General features: G+C 46.0%; 2 protein-coding genes across 6 annotated transcripts in view; both read right to left on the minus strand.

Annotated features, from left to right (window-relative positions):
* LOC113213063 (uncharacterized) overlaps window positions 1–6,590 on the minus strand; it is a 33,711-nt gene extending 27,121 nt beyond the window's left edge. Inside the window, exon 1 of one of the 2 annotated variants that reach the window (XM_026432003.2) lies at window positions 6,220–6,590. In XM_026432003.2, the coding sequence (XP_026287788.1) occupies window positions 6,220–6,345 (126 nt within the window). In that variant the 5' untranslated portion in view covers window positions 6,346–6,590. The remainder of the gene's footprint in view (window positions 1–6,219) is intronic. The other variant, XM_026432002.2, reaches the window with a different exon arrangement.
* A 346-nt stretch (window positions 6,591–6,936) lies between these two features.
* Window positions 6,937–19,227, minus strand: LOC113213044 (cyclin-dependent kinase 12). 4 transcript variants are annotated; one of them, XM_026431970.2, is made up of 22 exons: window positions 18,949–19,227; window positions 17,213–17,286; window positions 15,732–17,039; window positions 15,052–15,208; window positions 14,601–14,960; window positions 14,378–14,515; window positions 14,104–14,290; window positions 13,862–14,009; window positions 13,667–13,773; window positions 13,441–13,563; window positions 13,140–13,365; window positions 12,586–13,065; window positions 12,348–12,511; window positions 12,072–12,268; window positions 11,784–11,988; window positions 11,424–11,695; window positions 11,145–11,321; window positions 9,122–9,163; window positions 8,630–8,933; window positions 8,425–8,563; window positions 8,112–8,339; window positions 6,937–7,194 (listed from the first exon to the last, which is right to left on the minus strand). In XM_026431970.2, exons 3-22 carry the CDS (start codon window positions 17,032–17,034, stop codon window positions 7,151–7,153), a joined length of 5,001 nt encoding a protein of 1,666 aa, XP_026287755.1. In that variant the 5' UTR covers window positions 17,035–17,039; window positions 17,213–17,286; window positions 18,949–19,227; the 3' UTR covers window positions 6,937–7,150. The 4 variants fall into 4 exon arrangements, with proteins under 4 accessions (XP_026287755.1, XP_026287752.1, XP_026287753.1 ...); XM_026431967.2 differs by having other exon boundaries at window positions 6,937–8,339; XM_026431968.2 differs by lacking the exon at window positions 17,213–17,286 and having other exon boundaries at window positions 6,937–8,339.
* Window positions 19,228–19,308: the final 81 nt, after the last annotated feature.

Here is a 19,308-nt window from a genome sequence, read left to right on the forward strand (position 1 = left end):
CCCCTCTCTCTCTCACCTCCGTGCCCCCTCGCCCCCCACGGCCCTCAGCAGCATGCACGCCGCCCGGTGCTCGCTACGCCCCGCCACGCGAGGCGACACGTCAGGCCGTAGCGTGGCGGGGCGTGGCGGGGCGTGGCGGGGAGCCCCACAAGGAAGGCGCGGCGGCCCGCGGCCCGCCTCACCGGCACGCGGCGCAAAGTGCACTGCAGAAATCCCGTTGTATTTGGCCTCGCGCCTCGGCCCGAGCCCCGCGAGGCACGCGTGTCGCCGCCGCCGCGCACCTCCTCAACCTCCCCGTCGTCGCCGTGAAGAGCACCGCCGCGGTGCAGCCAGCCAGCAGCGACTCGTCAACGCGCCCGCCGTGCGCACCGTCCTTGACCTTTATGTCGCCAGTGTCCCATAGCGAACACAGAGCAGGGCGCCCCGCCCTGGGCCCCACCCAGCCCGTCGGTCTTGTTCAGGTCCGCGGCGCGGCCGCGGCGGGGGTCACCTTGCCGACGGCAGCACTACGCCCATAGCACAGCACAGCGCAGCGCTGGAGCTGGTCAAGCTGGCCACGCCGACGGCAGAGAGACCTCAATGCCCGCGGCGGAAGAGCACAGCGAGCGAGCCACAGCAGGCCAGGGAGGGAGGGAGGTGAAATATACCTCGGCGATAAACTCCAGCCCGCCGCCCTTCGCCCTTCCAAGGCTGTAAACGTGATTGAGAAGGCGAGCCACAGGCCGGCCGGGCTGCGTGTACGGTACCCATAACTTTCGCATTAAACAATTTTTAAAACATGAAAAATAAAAACGATATATACGGTGAAGGGAAGAAAAATTTCAAAATAAAAACGAAAAATGCTTCGCCGAAACTTGAATTGGGGAATGTGGCGGATCCGAGGAGAACTGGTCAGCTGAGCAGCGAGCGGCCACAGCCGGCCGGCAGGTTGGCCGAAAGGCCCCTCGCCACGCCGTGCCACGCCGTGCCACGCCGTGCCACGCCACATCGCTCAGCCCAGCCCAGCCCCGCCCAACCCAACCCATTCCAGGCAGACGCGGCCGGACAGACTTTCACGCGTTAGGCCCCGGCCACTGGGCCCGGCCACTGGGCCCGGCCCAAACGACTACCTGACTGAGTAGATGAACCAGAAACTTTGATGAAGAGAGCGACTGGCCAGGAGGAGGAAGCCTTGGCCCGACCGGCCGGGGGGACTGGAATGCACAATGGAATTAACGGTTGTCTGTCCGCGCGGGAGAGTAGGCATTTAATCGGGAATCGTTCGACAGCAGCCGTCGTTTATTTAGAAGTAGTCGAATATTTTCACACGCTGTTTCGTATTTCTGGCGATGATGAACTGAGCTGTCCTCGACTCTGCCAATACGACATGTTCACCATACCTCTCCACTTGCAATGACTCGTTCAGTGCCAAGCAAGTGGCTTTATGGCCTTTTGGCCGTCGATGAACAAGCACAAGTAACATCTGGCAATCAATACCTCATAGTCAAATTTTGTCAGTTAATACGCATTCAGAAATAATAACATTTCACTTTCACAGCCAAATTTGTTGCAATGTAGGCCCTAACAGGTGGCTGATTAACCGCGCGCCTGTAGGTATGCTGTGCCGCATTCCTGCGTGCGGGCGGGTTGCCTACTCGCACGGCCCATAAGGCGCCATGGTCAGAGGTGATAAGCAAACTCTCGTAGCACTCCTGTTCGCGCCCGACAGTCTAACTCTTGCGCGGGGTTTATCCGCCAACTGGTACCTTCACTACGGACTTCTGGCAATGTAACATCCGTTGCCAAATGTTGGCACCACAGCCAAAGTTTAGAAAGAGCCAAAGAGCGCATACGTACTTTTACTTCCTCATTGCAGGAAATAGGAAATGAGCAATGCTACTAGGTTGGCAGCGAGCACGCGATTGCCGCTGGGGACGAAGTGAAAATACAGTGAAACCTCCGTAGATGCAACCTCCGTAGATGCGCATATTAAGGACCGGCCCCTGCCCCGAAAAATGAAAACGTTTACGCGACTCTCCCTTAAGCCGGCTTGATTGACAGGCTGTACTCCGAGTGGAGCGCGGGCTCGAGCATTGCCTGGCCCAGCCCACGCCGGACGGGCATCGCCGGCCGGCCGGCCAGCAGCGGGTGCGCAGTGTCGGACGTCGGGCAGGCGAGGCTGGGCCAGGCAGCGATCGGGCAGGCGCGGCTCACCTCTCGGGCGAGGCGGCACACAATAGACTTTATGGCCGGGCGAGGCTCCGAACTCTCGTCAACCAACATCTGGCAAACGTTTTGACAACCTCCATATTTGCAAGAGCTCGGTCCCGATTGCTGGGCATCTACGGAGGTTTCACTGTATCTTGCTGCCACAGAGCGGCATTTCCACAAAAGGTTGTCCTTCCACCGCAAAATAAAAAACAGAGTGTTGGCAACAAGAGTGGAGGTGGGTAATTAACGATTGAGTATGTACTTGTACTACAACGGAGGTAAAAGTTGACGAGGCGCCATTCGTAGGGCGCGGAGTGCTTTTAGAAGGGAAGTGGAGGGGGTACAGGGCGTAAGAGAAACCCCCGCTCCCGCTGTGAGCCGAGCGATGAGTCGTCGGACGGGACGCGCAGCGCAAGCTCGCACGATTATCATAAGAAAAAGAAAAACACAATGCATCTGCTCGGAGCCATCGGAAGGCCCCCGCACCGTAGACCCGACAGACTGCTTGATGCTGCATAACGCATCGCAAACGCGACGACCGAGGAAAAATAAAAAGAGCGAGACAGGCGGCCGCCAACGAGTTTCTCGCGGCCGCTGCGTGTGGTGGCGGGGCGGGGCGCGGCCGCCGCGGGCCAACGGCAACGGCGTGGCCGAGGGCCTCCGCTGCGAGGCACCGCGCCGCCACCACCACCACGCTGGCAAGCACCTCCTCCGGCACCACCACCACGCGGAGGGCGAAGACCTCTTCTGCCTCGATCCTCTCCCAACCAACCCAATCCGAGCAGCAGCAGCAGCAGCAGCAGCAGCAGCAGCAGCGAATAAGGCGCGCGGCGGGGCGGCGTGTTCGTGTTCGAGTCCCACCACCACCCACCCCACGACGAATCGGCAAAAGACGCACAAAATGTAATCCATCATTCCACCTCGCTGACAAGCTATACGGACAACGACGTGAGCGCGGCGCGCGGCAATTTCCTTCCGACCGCGCGGCCGCGCCTCCCAGATCATCATGGTAATCACGCTCACGCACGCACGTACACGCAAACATACACACAGACACACACACACACACACACACACACATTCACAGGGCGTGCCCGCTCCCAAAAATCACAACGAGCAAAACCGTTTTCGCGACTGGAGTCGTCATACAATAACACGCCGCGGGCAATAAGCAAGGGAAGGGAATGCCCCCCGTGTCCGCCCCGCCTTCCTCCAGCAAGAGCCAAGAATGGAGGCCGAGAGGATAGGCTGAAGTTCCCGACAACAAACCTTTGTATGTCGGGCAAAATAACTCCCTCCTCACAAACTAACCCAGCGATTTCCGCCAAGTCGAAGCTAGCAGCAGCAGCAGTGGCGCCGCGCGTTCCTCGGCGGTCCCGCCGGCCGGCCCGCGCCCCGCTCCACATCGGAGCCGCGCCACGCCGCGCACAGCATTCCTCGCCGAGCAGGAGGACGACGCCGCCGCCGCGTCAAGCAGAAAGAGAAGGAGGAGGAGGAGGAGAAAGATTGGCACGCGCGCCGATCGCGATGGTCACCAAAACGATAGAGAAGAAGAGCTTTCACCGCTCGGCCGCCCTCGCCTCGCCGCCCCGCGCCCGCGAGCGCTCCCGTTTAGCAGCGCGCGGGGATAGGACTACGAGGACGGGGCCAGGAGGGCGCGGCGGCGGCGGCGGCGGCGGCGGGACGGGCGCGACCTCCCGGTGATGGGAACTGGGCTGCCGAGCAAAAGCCCTTCCTATCGGAGACAATGCAATCAATAGCCGCGACTGCGGCGGGGCGGGGCGGGGCGAGCCATTCCCAAGCAGCGGAGATGATCGCTAAAACAAATGAAATAGTAGGCCGGCCAAGCTATCCACTTAATCTAGCTTAAACTGAAAACTTGCAAAGTGAAACATTCAGAAAAACAAATTATGCCGGAATGAAAAGATAAAACGTAGAAGAAAAGATTGCCTAAGTGTCGGGGGGTGTCTATGGGCTGGCGGTGGCGCGTGGTGAGGAAAGACGAGACGAACAGGGTTATGACACGAGGGGCGGGCAACGTGCGACAGGGTGGGAGGGGAGGGGGAGGAGTGTCCGGTGAGCAGACAATGGGACCCACGCCGCCCTGCACCTGCACCACCAAGCCCGGCGGGCCCCGCAGCAGCAGCACCTCCTCACACCAGCAGCGCCTCTCACATTAGACGCAGACTTGTCAGCGGACACTGTTCCACAGTTTCAGTTTTGATGCGGCAAGCGCACGGCGGCGCTGGTGTTTCGCGTAGTAGTATCTACTAGTACTCGCCACTGCTACGCTACGCCACTGTCGGCGAGGCCCAAACCGACAAGACGGCGGTGGCATCCGCGCGTCCCATCCACCGGCTCGCGTTGTTGACAAACATCCGCGAGTCGCGGGGCGGGGCGAGCGGATTGCACAGTGCCTCCGTGTGCAAACAGCGATCGGTGCGGAGCGCAGAGCAGGGGACACGGGACGGCCGCCAATGCAGCGCCGAGCAGCTCAAGCTGAGCGACCGGATGGACAGGCGGACACTCCACTCTGGGCCGGCCGTAGTAGCATTTTCCAGGTAATTACAGGAGAGGAGGGGAGAAAGTCTACTCCGCGGGCGCCTCTGGTATACAGGCCCCTGCCACTGGACAGAACCGATAGGCCGGCTAATTTGAATCATCGGCTCTCGGAGGAGCGGCACCACCACCAGCAGCAGCAGGAAGAGGAGGCGCGGTTTTCTCCGCACCGCGATGCTCGCCTTATGCCGAAGCGATGATGGGTCGAAAGTGTTTGCTGAATCGATGCCGGCCTGACCCGGTCGCTGGTCGCTCCAAGACGAGTTTGGTTCGATCGGTCTCGCTCGTATCTTTGCAGAGAAGGCAAAGCCGCCGCCGCCGCCACCGCCACCCCTCTCTCGCTCGCTTGCACGGGGGAAGTGCCACCCGCCCCCGCCACCGCCGCCGAGGGTGCGTCTTCCCCGGTCCCGCTAGCGCGCCATCGCCCCCATTAGGTGCTTAGCGCTAGCGCGTTGACACTTCACTTCCACTTCCACCGCCGCGGGGCCGCGGGGTGACCTGGTCAGGGCGTATCGGGTGGCGCAGACCGCTATCCCGCATCATCGCGCGCATGCACAGAGTGCACTGCGAGGAATATGGTGAAAAGGGGGTTCAAGTAAACGACAAAAATTTGTAGGGTATTTATTTCCCGGTTTTGACTCGGGCGAGGTGAGGGCCACTCACCTGCGAGGCCCCCCCCCCTCCCCCCACCACGAACCCCACCTCGGTCCCTCCTTCCCACATTATTATCAAATTGCGCGCCTGTCCAGCGGCGGCGCCTGCCTTCCCAGCATTCCTATTCAAACAAATCCTAATTGTGGGCGCGTGAGTGTTGCGGGGGAGGGGGGGGGGCACCCTAGAGAGACCACCCCCGAGGTGTGAGGAGGACCACCCGGACCACCGCTTCGCTTCCTGCTCCCGCATCAGAGACATCCGATAACGAGCGGTCCTGCCCCTCCGAAGGTGTCGGTTCAGGCCGTTCGGGCAGGAGGGTGCGCTGGCCGGCATGTAACCCCCCAGGCTGCTCCGGGAGGGTGGCAGGCACCTGCCAGCTCGCCACACGACCAGACCCCCTAGTGGACCCTCCTTTCCAGACCACTCTAAAATTATATTTAAAGACAAAAAAGAGGAAAAAAATAATAAAACGACATAACTTTAGGGTGTTTCAAACGACAAGACATAATAGTTTTTAAAAATGTAAGAATAAAATAAGCACACCCACGAAAACCAATCCAATCCGTTAAAAATTGAGAGCAAAAAAGTGAAGAGTTAAAAAACTAGTACGCAATAGAAGTTCAAAAAGTGCTATTTTACTAATACTTCTAAGAGAGCGACAAGACCTCCGTCGTTTTCCTTCCCCTAACAGCTTTTTTTGGCGTGTACCCCGAGCAGTGAGAAATGCTCCTCTCTGCCCGGTCGGCCAGTGGTCGGCTGCCCCACCTGTTGCACGGCGCGTGCAGTTTGGTTCCGGTGCACTCGGGTGCGACTCACCTGTATCTGCGCCCGCTTCACTTCGATGTACTGCCAGTTGTCCGTGCCGAAGGCGATGGAGAGGAGGGCCGCGGCGATCACGGCCGTGATGGTGGCGAGCGACAAGGTAACCGCGGAGCACGGCATGGTGGTGGCGAACTCACTCACAGGCTTGCACTTGGAGAGCACTGGGCGCACACACACACTACACAGACACTGCAATCCCTGATGATGAAGTATCCTTGAGAGAGGGGGCGGCGCTACGTCTAAGGGAAATCACCGCATTTCCTCAACACCTGCCGACTGGAAGGTAACAACTCCAGCACAGACGACGTTCGTCCGGACACGGTCAGCTCACGACTGCTGGGACTGGCTGACTGGCTTGGCTGCCTGGCTGGCTGGCGGCGGCTGGCTGCTGGCTGGCTGCGGTTCGGCCGGGCCGAGTCGAGCCGAGCCAAGACGGACGAAGCCGAACTTCCCTCCTCCTCCTCCTCTCCATTGTACTGCATATCTCGTGTCCTTCTCCAGTCTCTCTTTAGACGCGCCGCTCCCCCTCTTACCCCTCTCGCTCCTTCCACCTGTATGGCATTCCAGATATGAGCCGCCACTGCGCTGGAGGAAGTGGCAAAGAGGAACCAGGGCAAGGGCGGGGTAGAGTCCTAGCGATTTCAAGAGGAGAGAATTCTTCAGAAAATTCAAAGACAAGAAGAAAGGAAGTTTTGAATTAAACTGGGAAGATGGGTAGTTGATTGGCTTTATTTATTCATAACTTACAATAGAAGTAACTTACAGTGATAGTCGATAGGTACAAGTTTCTAAAATTTATGTACAATAGATAGAAACAATGCATTTGCGGTTGCATAACATAACATTTTCACCCCGATGCCTGAAAACATGAAATAAGAAAAGTTGAAGATGAATGCACTTCTATCATCCTCAGATGGGTTAATATTTACTGTCCACCAGTAAATTGGTCACCACTGGCATAGCTGTTTCCTGGAATAATAAAACAGCATTTGTATCTCTTTACTATAATTGCTCTACAGTTCATGAATTAAAAATCTAGGACATACAACAAAGTGGATATAAGAAAGTTCATTTTGATTTCAAAATCCAGCATCAGCCCAAAAAACAAGCAAAGAACATCACAAAAAAATTGAGCATGCAGATAAATTTTTGTTTTTCAATATAAGTAAATATTCGTCTAACTTGGCATGCCTCCAAAATAGGGAAAATAGATATAACAATTCGAAAGAAATTCTGTGAAGTAGAGAATGATGTACAAAAAGCTATGTATGAATACAAAATACATATCACAATCAAGGAAGGATAGAAAATTCTTGAAATAAAAATACTTATTTACAGGGGTAGTTCATTTCATATCAGATAGAATAGAACACAAAATATGAAAGCAAAAAGCTCATGCTGCAAACATTGCTGAAGGTTTACACTGTAGATTATGTATCAAAATTTCTCACTGCATTTTCTTCAGATAGCATATTACTTTGAAAACCGAATCTAAATCAAAGTATGATCAAATAGTATGTGAAGAGTGTTAAAAGCAGGCAGAGTTCAAAAAACACAAAGAGAATTACAGGGGTCACATAAAATTAATGGTTTGAAACACACACACACAAAAACAACAACAACAGCACCTATGCTAGCATTATAATTAACAGTAACAGTACTGGGGGTAATAAACTTAGCTACTGTACAAAAAAAAAAAAAAAAAAAAAAACTGTGCGTGGGGTATTTTGACAGTAAAAAGCAATTTTACCACATGCTGCTAATATGGTTCTGATTATCAAACACATTTTGTCCATTGCTACTGTTTACAGTTGACTGTAAGGTAGGAATGGGGTGCTGTTCATAAGCTGTGGATATGCTCCTCCGAGATGAGTAATTCTCCATACCTGCATCTTGCGGTTCCTTAGATTGCTGAGAAAGTGAATGCTTCAGCATTCCAGCAGCCACAGGAAAACCATTCTTATTTAACAACGTTGATAATGTTGATCGCACAGCTTCACTAGCTATGGTCTCTTGGGGTACAGTTGGATTAACTGCGTTGTCCCCAGCATACACAGCATATGCATCAAATCCAGTGTTTGACCCTGAGGCAGGCCTACCTGATGCATTCACATCTGAAATCAAGATTTTTTTGGTTTAAGGGAAAACCAGGTATTGTTTCTTTTCTTCCAATCTACTCAAGTTAAAATTTCAACTTACTAGGGCCGTTAAAGATGACTAATTTGGGATCAACTCGAGGGAACTTTTGAGGAACTGCTGGAAGTTGGTTGGATGCATGTGCAGTTTCAAAGGCCTGCCTGAGATCCCACTGAAGTCTTTCAACCAATGCACCATCAGCCTGTAAAAAACATAGATTATTAAGGTATCCCAATGGTCAAATTCGAGTGTTCTTAAAATTATGTACCTCATTCTCCTGATGAAGTGCCAATAAATGATGAACTCTAATGGGAAACTTTCTCACAACATAGTCCGCAATGATTGAGAGTTGTTTGTAAAGTGAAACATCAGGAAGAATATTTTCATCTGGTAAAGGAGGTGAGTATGATGATGGTTGAGGATTACGGGGTCCCAGACGGTTTGGTCGACGAGGTGCCGGAGATGACATGCCAGTGGCAGCGGCGATAGCGGCAGTAAGTGATTGCTGATTATATTCACTGCTTGATGCATGATAAGTAAAACCAGCCTCCATTTTCAGTGTCCTTGAAGAACTGGAATAAGATCAAAACGTGGACTAAGAGTATGAAGAAAACAGATTTAAAAGTTGCTGGAATTATGTCATGATAAAATTGTAATGATAGACTAAAAAAAAAAGATTCTTTTGATAAATCATACAAGATTATTTTTAGAGACAAATGGAAAAAATGAACTTTAAATGAAGACTTAATATGGTCATTACCTGTCATAGGGCGCTCGTTTTGATGGGGAAGAATTACTTGATCTGGAAGAACAAGCCAAACATCAAACTAGGCAAGCGCAAGCATCTTTTATAATGATTGATAATAAAATAAAAGGAATTGAAACATAATTGTAAACATTACCAAAAATAGGATTATACAGAAATAATAAAGCTATAAAGCATTTATTATGGGATTGGTAAATATTCAAAGTTATCCAGACTGATTTATGGAATACTTTAATATTCTCCAACAGGACATGTAATAACACCGTAACAAGTAGTAGCAGATTTTAAAAGATTAAGCATTTTCACTTGGAAACTGCAATGTAGTATCTGCTTGAACTCACCATCAAGTCTATAGTTCAGGATTGTGCTGCATTGCACATTGGTGCAGTGCAAGAACATAAACTCTGATACCACTTTTTAATGAGTATGTACCCATATTGTTTAATGTGCATCTAAATGTAACAAAACTGGAAACTGCCTATTCTAGATACTTTGCTCTGTATAGTTCCCCTTTCAAAGAATTTGGAAAAATGTAGTTAATTATAAGATGGAAAAAAAAAGGAAAAAAAAGGAAGGAAGAAGAGAGAGATAAGAGAGAAAAAAATATTTTAATGCAAATGCAACTTGGCCACACTTGCTAGCTGAACTAGATTTACTCTACTAGCAAAGAGAAGAAAAAAATGTCCATGCAAATGCCAAGTCTACTATGATGATAAACTAAATTAATCTATCAATTCAAAAATTGAATCAAGAATAAGAGTAGGCAATGTAGATAAAAAAAATAGCAAATTACTACTTGAAAGGACAAGCACAGGCATGTCTACCTTACCCTACAACAACCATGCAAGCTATTGAGAACAAGTTGAACTCTGAGCCAATTGGTGAGAGGGAAAACGATGTTGGAACCCAATCCAATGAAAATTAGTATATACCTGAGACGTAATGTCAGATTATCTAGTATTTAGGTGTACAAAAATACAATACTTTCATTGATTTGAGTGTAGAAAGAGTGGGGTGGGGATTGAGTATAAAGAAAACAGTTGAATCCGTTCATTTAACATAGGGGTAATTCTTTATTGACATCATGATCACCAACTGATGTCAAATGCATTATCAGGCATTATGTACACAAAATATTTCCTCTTCCAATAGAAAGAGTTATAACAATTCATTTGATCTGATAAAAAACGTAAAAACTACTCAGTTTCAATGCCCAGTTGGCACATTTATATCTAAGGCAGTAGGACTATAGAAATTTCTCAGAGTTCACCACCAGGTGCAAAGGCCAAAGGCATGAAAACAAAACAATGTGGAAAAAGATATGTTGACACTGATTTTCTGTGTAATTGATCATGCACAGTACTTTGCGAATGACATCCTTGACATATACATAGATACATATTTATAGACATTATATTCATAATTATTTACAAGAGCCTACCATACAAATGTACAAAATTTCATTACCTGTCTTGGATGTGTGAAGCCCTGGACCACTTATCATAAAATCCGCATAAAAAATCTATCTATTCCAGTGTTGGGGAGGAAAAAGCATGAGTAATAAACCATGCCTATGCTAAAACTTTGGTGATATCCAAACCCTTACAATTATAAAGAATTTGACAATTTTTACCTCTTCTAAGTTGGAGCACAGGCAGACTTAGTATATCACAAATTCAATTGGTGGTAGAGTATACCAATGTTTCATTGGTACATTTTTTTAAAGACTAATATTGATAGCTAACATGTATCAGAAGCTGATAGAACACTGCCAAACTAAAGAGACATCAACTGGGAAAATAAGTAAAATGGATCTAATGTTGTACAAACAAAATTTGTTAAAAATAATTCAGAGATGTTACAAGTATCCAAACTACATCAGGCGTATCCAACAATAACCTACAAAACCGACCACCTTCAAATTAAAGCTTTCTTTTTAGGCCTGCACATGCTACCAGAGCACTCAACATCCAGACAATGCAGGGGAAGAAAGAGATATATATTCAACACATCTTACCCGCCCTGCTCTAAGCTGTCATCAAATGGTGCTTTAATTGGTTTATCTTTGGAAGTTTGAGGTTTTCCTTGAGGAAGATGTGGACCACAATCTTGCTGCTCACGGATTTGCTTTCGTCTTTTCTTGCTCCACATTTCATGACAATCCTGTGTCACAGGCAGGTCAGGTGGTAACATTCTGGAAAAAAGATGAGAAATTAATTCACAAGAAAAATCAAATTTTATACTAGATAATTGGACTAGATTCATCAGAGCAGAGATGGACAGATATATAACTTACTTTTCTGGTTGGACTTTTATCAACCAAGCTGATTTAAGCGCCTCCTCTGCTGTGATTCTCCTATCAGGGTCTAGTTCTAGCATGCGGTCTAGTAAATCTAAGGCAGGGGTTGGCATTAATTTTTCAAATTCTTCTCTTAAACGTCTTCTATAGGTTTTCTTAGGTTTTACTGTGTGCCAAAGGGGAAGCTTTATCACATTAGGCCACACAGCAGGGGTGGGTGTGCCACACAATGAAGATATCTTCTCTAGTTGATTCAGCTCTGTATTAGCCTGGCAAAAGAGGAAAATTCAATGTAGATTTTGGCACTTCAATGTCAGTTTTTATATTCAGTGGCAAAGTAAATCAGCTTGCTCTTACCATGAATAGGGGTTTAGTGTTAAAAAGTTCACCCAGAATGCAACCACAGCTCCAAACATCGATAGCTGGCCCATATCTTTCTTCACCCAACAGTAATTCTGGAGGACGGTACCACAAAGTAATAACCTTATTTGTGTACGGTCGCTCTCTATTTTCTGCATTGTAAAGGCGAGCCAAACCAAAGTCCGCCAGTTTCACTTCACCTCTAAAATAACAACAATGGATTATTGTTAATAAGGTTATCAGACTTGAGGTATATTTTCTAGAATGTAGGAAAGAACTACTTACTTATTGTTCATAAGTATGTTGCTACATTTAATATCTCTGTGAAGAAAATTCTTCTTGTGGCAATAGTTTAATCCATCCAACAACTGCTTCATAATAGAAGCATTATGAACAGCCTTAAAGTCTACAAAGCCAGATTCTAGTAACCCCATTAGGTCATGGTCCATGTACTCAAATACAAGATAGAAAGACCCTTTGTCCTGAAAATAAAGCAAAGAGGATAAAAACTGCTTAAACGATTAAGGATTGAAAAACTGACCTGGTGTAAAATCAACTTACCTTGCGGAAATCTAGAGCATCTTGTTTGTCAGTAACAATTTCTCTCAAATTCACAATATTTTTGTGGTTTAGCTGACGTAAAATTTTGATTTCTCGGACAGCTGTTATTGGGAAACCTTCCTTTTCATTTTCTAAGCGAACCTTTTTCAATGCAACCATCTCTTCTGTAAAATGCAAAAAAAACATGACTGTTTGTCCACAACAAATTCAAAATTTATCAATACCATTATTCACTTACTTGTTCTCTTGTCTTTAGCTTTGTACACCTGTCCATAAGTACCCTCCCCAATCTGTGTGATAACATCAAACATATCAACACAGCGTTCACCCCAGTCTTTTCCACCAGTGGCTGGCATCATACTGTTCCTGGATGGCCGATGTTTGTTAACAATTTTGGGTCTTTTTAACTTTCCTTTAGCAGGTTTTCCTACATTAAGTTTGGACATGCTAGTTGGTGGAGGAGGAGTCTGAGGACCATCTTCATCAGCACTGAAATCCTCTGATCCACCAACAACAGGAGGAAGAGGCAGATCTTTGATGCTCTTTTTAGGTGGAGTTTTAGGCTTAGGCTCAGGACTTGGGGTTCTGCTAGGTGGGGAATCAATGGTTTCAAAATCACTCTGATTAAGCCCTGGAGGCATAGGTAATTTTGTGAGGTTTTTGGGCTTGGAACGCACTGGTGTGTCTGACCTGATTTGACTTTTCTTATCAAACCCATCTGTGCAAGGAAAAAGAAATGGTTAAAAACAATTGGCAAAACAGAGTAGGATAAAACAAATCTAAGATGCTTACCAAATGGTTTCAGTTCTCTATCATCTCCATTAGGTAGAGAAGGTAATAAGGGTGGGGGTATCGACATAGATGGCATTGATCTCACAGGCGGGGGTGGGGTTGATAAATTGGGTAATGGTGGTGCCTGTAGTGGTGGTAGATGGGTTGGCGGTTTGGATGGCATCTGGGGTGGTGGAGGAGGCTGAGTGACTGATATCATTCCAAGAGGGGGAGGAATTCCAGGGGGCTGCACAAGAAATAAATCAAGAGATAAGTATGCCAATACGCACTAACTTAAGAAGAACAATCAACCAGCACAAACCATTTGGAATGTATGGGGTTGCATCATGCCCAACATTGGTGGAGGTCCATGAGAATACCATAGCCCTGGAGGGGGAGCTGGTGGAGGCACCACATCCATCATATGATTATAATTCATTCCAGGCTGAAACATATGGTTAAAATTAAGGAAAAAGTGTGTCAAATCTATAAGATTGCAAGTCAACAGATTTCCTTGTATTTGTATTTTAGAGGCTCAAGGAACTTACGAGTTGATTTGCATCACAGACAGGTACTGGTATAAGATTAACATCACTGGTTTTAGAGACATAATCTGGATGAATAGACTCTAAACCATTCTTAGAGGACTGCGAATCTGAAGAGGGGATATGTGATGATTAAAAACTGACAAGAAAATATGAAAAAAAAAAAAAAACTTCAATGATTTAATGATGTATACTAACCACCATCAGGTTCAATGATTGTAACATCACCATCATCCTCATTGGCCTTTTTCTTCTTCCCAAGAGCTTCCAAAGTCTTTAAAGCAGTTTCACGAGTTTGACGGCGTTTCATCATTTCTGCTACAAGACTAGTGTCGCCAATCTTGGACTAAATTAAAAATAAAAAGGTGTGTAAGTGTGTAAGACAAAATAAAGCTACTGGGTCAACTCAGAAGAAACAATAAAAAAAGAACTATACGAACCTCAGCTTGAAGACGTCGGGCGGCCGCAGAGGATGGGCTTCTTGGAGTGCGAGGACTTCTTACAGGGCTCCTAGAAGTGATGCGGCCTCTACTTGGAGGTGAGCGGGTACGAGACCGCCGGCTTCGGAGGGGACTTCTTGTTCTTGACCTTCTTTTAGTAGACGTTTTATGTCCCCTGCTTGAAGATCTGGAAGATAAAGACAACAGGACATTAGTTGTGCTCCTTAAAATAGTTCTAAGTAACCAGTAAAACACAAAGTTGGAGATAACAAACCTTCTAGAACGATTGGGAGAGCCACTCCAATGTCTCGACCGAGACAAGCCAACTGGAGAGCGACTTCTAGATGTTTTCCACCTTTGAGGACTTCTACTTCTTGACCGTGATAGAGGCGAACGACTAGACCTTCTCGTTCTGCATATTAAACACACATATATTAATGGATCATGACAAAAAAGAGTTATCATAGTTAGAAACAGACAATATTAGCACACTTTACCTTGGAGGAGGTGGGGATCGTGAACGACTTCTTGAACGCCTTGAACGTTTGTGTGACTTCGTCCTGTCCCTATCCCTTCGATGAGATTTCCTCTCAGTGCGGTCAGATCTCTCATACCTGTCCTGTCTATCTCTACCTATTCTGTCATACCTATCTCTATCCAGATATGCTGGTTCCCTATCCCTATCCCGTTTTGAGTCCCTATCATAGGCGTCATCATCTAAACGATCTCTTTCTCTGTCTAAGCGGTCAGATCCCTCTCGAGGTCGACTGTCATTTATCCTATGAACAATTATTTGTTCCATAGTATCCCTGTCTCGCTTTTCTCCTCTCCTCGATTTTCTTGGAGGACTGGCAGACCTGAAAACATAAAAATATGAAGCGTATGGAGATACTGTCGAAGTGCAGAATTCTACTTCAGCATTCAGACAATACGTAGAGATGATCTTACCGTCTGGAACGGCTCTTTGACACAGAGGGGGAAGAAATAAGGGGTGGACTTCTCCATTCATCTACCCGCATTGATTGACTATTAGAAACTAGATTATTATCTGAAGGAAGACGAGCTATTCTTGAAGGGCTTGGTGTTCTTCCATCACGGATTCTCCCTGTTGGATTAAAGAATATTTCTTTTAAAGAAAAACAGCTTTTAGGTGATCAAAAGGCTAAAATATGATATATGGATATAAATTAAGATATAAATCTATGTTGTTAAATAACAGAAGATACATGGGGATACCAAAAATAAACATATTATTATATGGTGAGTTTTTGAAGTGTCAGTAGAACTTTTTGCGAAATTTAAGTCATAATTAACTCTTAAACTTTAAAGAAATGCATAAAAATAACAGTATAATTTTCCTGTGTGCATCGAGAGATAACTACCGTAAAAATCCAAATACATGATAAATGCAGAAATCCCCCCCCCCCAAAGAAATCATAGGAATAGAGAATTTGGCACATTGATGTGCTGGCATACAAGTCTATGTTGTGCAAAGAATGCTACCCACTACAGCAGTACACCCAATTTACTTTTCTGAGGGCATCAGGAGAAATCTAATTAACTTGGAAACCTTCCAAAATACACACTAGTAAAATTAAATCCTAAGAATTAAAAAAATTGCCACTTACCATCAGGGCTTCTTGATCGACGATTGTAGTTTGGAGACACAGGGCGTCGATTCACTCCAGGACTAGGAGGAGTTTGTCTTCCTCCCACATCACGAGGTAACTGCGAGTCATATCCTTTGGAAGGTGGGGGGGAAGTATGGGGAGATGCAGCAGATGTACTAACCCTTCTGCGTTGGTTAGCTGTGGAGTAAGAAGGGCTATCACGTTCATCACTCACTATGTCCATGTCACTGCCAGCACCTCGCGACGGAGGAGACACTGGAGAGGTGCTGGGACCATGTTTCAGAGGAGGGGTACGAGGAGTACCTCGGTAGGATGCCCTACTATCCTCATGTGGCATTGGCCTCTCCCATCCGAGAGGAGACCGAGGGGAACGTGGTGAACCTGGGGGAGGAGACACATTCCTACTCATCGCTGTTTGACTTGAGTCTCGAGAGTGGTGCTTGTGAGCTACTGATTTCTCCCAGCCATCAGGAGAACCTGGAGAAGCAGCACTAGGGGGAGAAACATTCCTACTTGTTGCAGCTTGGCTTGAATCTCGGGAATGATGCTTTGATTTCTTCCTCCTTTTCCTAGGCGATGAATGTCTTGAGCTCTTCTCATGTTTGCGGTCACGATCGCGTTTGTGCTTTTTTCCTTTCTGTCGCATGGCATGTAAATCATTCTTTGAACTATGGTAGTCTGATGGGGAGTCACTGTCTTGAAAGGAAGGAGATGGGATATCTCGGTGCTTCCGGTGCCTGGAATCTGATGAATCTTTATGGCGGGAACTTTTGTGAGATGGAGATGATGGGGATATGGGTACACCTGATGGTGACGACCTACGATGGGTATGATGGCCCTCCGTAGGAGACGGTGACAAGTATCTTGAATCTGATGTTTTTCTATCCCTATGTTTGCTGCTGCTGCTGCTGCTGTGTCTATGGGAATCACTGTGATGCCGCATTGAGAGATGCAATTGAGGACTAACTTCCCCCTCACTTAAATTAAAGCCGTCTTCACTTTGAATCTCTCCTGCTTCAGGTGCAGAAAGGTCTTCAGAACTCACATCCGAGTACTCAACAATAGCAGGTGCTTTCTTCAAATCTTCTTTGCTCTCAGAACTTTGTTTTCGCTTACTTTTCTTCTTGCTTTCAGACTGATGGCCGTGTCTTAATTCAGAAGAGCCATCAGTAGATTGCTGCATGCTATTTATCCCCAAGGAGTTCCTGGATTCATCTGACAGAACTCCCTCCTTGGAGTTTTCTGGCCTGTGTCTACTTGATGCAGAGCCGTTTTGTTCTGCATCACGACCACTTAGCATGACCCCTGCAACAAGACATTACGTATGAGAAACTTGAATAATATACATGAGTAGGTAGGGGGAATTGGATGGGAGCAAAATCTATGATATGCACGCCATGCCATTGTATGGTATGGTACTCATAGAAAAAAAAATTTAAAAATTACTGTCTGAAAATTACACTGAACCCAGGTCTCACCTCATCTTTAACTGAAGCTAAGCAAGACTCATCAAGCAGGGTTTAAATGTACACCACAGTAGCAAAGCCAGCACCTGCACAGGAAGCAGTAAATGTAGGCAATTTTACAGAGCATAATGTTAAGTCAATTTAAGAAACAAAGGATTAGAAAAATGCAAATAACAGGAAAGAAATAAAGTTGTAATATAATACAGTAGTTGTAAATGCATGAGATAAAATTCAACTAGCCTTCCAATAGGACTCCAAAACAGATCAAAGAAATGAAGGTAAGTTATTCTAAGTTTTGTCCTTGCAATTGGTAAATGTTGTATTAAAATGTTAAAGTAGAGAGAGCACTTCATTCTCATCTTGAAAAAAGGAGTGATAATGAGAGGGATCTGTGATTTCTCTCAAACTTTACCAACCGAACAGCAATTTAGCTTTTAAGTCTTAACAAAACTTAGGTGGAAAGTATGAATTTTTAGCCTTAAAACAAAATTCAAATTAAATGGACATTTTTTTGAGGGGGCTGCAAGAAAATTTATATGTTTACTTGGGCTGGTCATAGAAATATTTCAATTAAGCACTGTGAAACTGATCATGATACAGTACTTCACAAAACATTGATATTCCTGAATTTTAATGAATGGGTATCTGGTATCCAACATAGTAATGGATCAATTGAACTTTCTATGATTGTGTTACATGAATGGAAGAAATAAACTATTACAAGAAATAGAGGCACATAAAAAATATGAAAGAGCTCTGTAATCATGCAAATCACACAAAATACTTTCAAGTCAATGAGATTATGAACTCCTTATCTGAACACGAGGATTGATTCTTACGACTAAATGTTCATGCTCTCAAAGCAGATCAAAAAAAGAAAACCAACACACCTATAAACATGCGGTACATGTCATGCACTGAGTTATTCAAGTAAAGCCTATGCTGTCTCCAAAAGGCTAGAACATAACTGGGGGAAAATAATATATTCAATAATTCAATGAGAGATAAAGAATACTATCAAAAAATTAAGCATCATAATCGATGGTAAACAGTTTAGCTTTTCAACAAGTTACAGAAAATAAGAATTTTACCAGAAATCATGTTAGTTTGGGGGTAGTTAGGAGTAGTCTAACAAAATGATTAGCAGTACACTGGTAAACTATTCACAAATACATAACAAAAGTTCGCCACATTATGCTAGCAAGAAGGGTAGAGAATAAAGTCAGGTATTTCAGAGGATCGAATAGTAATACCAAAAAAAGTCGTAAAACAAAAGGGACAACTGAGACAGGGCGTCTGAGTCTGAGCTACTCGCGAGCGGAAGACGAAAAGTTAAGAGGCAAAGGGCGCAATTTCAGAAATTAACCGTCAGAGGAGGACTAACAAACACTCCTTTCCAAAATATACACACTGAGTAATTTGCACAAACAAGTATTTGCCGGGTCGGTAGCACCAGTTTGCGTCCGCTGAACATAACCTTAATTAGAATAAACTTAACCTACAAGGTTTGTAGAGCGACTGGTAAGATAAACATAGGCGTAAACGACTCATGAGAAAATCTACAACTGGCACAAAATATGGAATTGGCTTTGATGGGAATTAAGTAAAGAGGTTCGGCCACCTAGGCACAGTACATTCCGCCATTTTAGTTGCAACGCTATATTTAGGCTGTACTTAAATACCTTCACTTCGTTTACGGCAGTAATTTCACTTCCACTAGACGCTAACGTTTGATATAGTTTACTCACCAAGTCCTTTTACTGAGGCTCCTTCAGGTTTATTTCTTGCATTTCAGTCCTTCCAGGATGACGAGCTGGATGTCGATCCTCTAATATACGACTTTATGGTATTTATCTGGGTATATTCAGGAATAAAACCAGATCGAAAAGAATATTGAGAACTGTGGTCCGAAATAGTGTTTATTTAATTTCGCTGAGTGATTAATTTCATCAGATTAAAATGGATAAAATCCATTACTCGATACCATGGCAATTCATCCCATGAAGTTCCGCCATCGAATGACGTCAAGGTGTTGTAAAGTAACACTTCTAGAAGGCGTCGAAACAGGCTGACCAACAGCAAGTAGTTCACAATTTTGCCGCTGCGTG

Source organism: Frankliniella occidentalis, unplaced genomic scaffold (genome assembly GCF_000697945.3).
Source record: "Frankliniella occidentalis isolate FOCC.00 unplaced genomic scaffold, Focc_3.1 Scaffold91, whole genome shotgun sequence".
Lineage (NCBI taxonomy): Eukaryota > Metazoa > Arthropoda > Insecta > Thysanoptera > Thripidae > Frankliniella > Frankliniella occidentalis.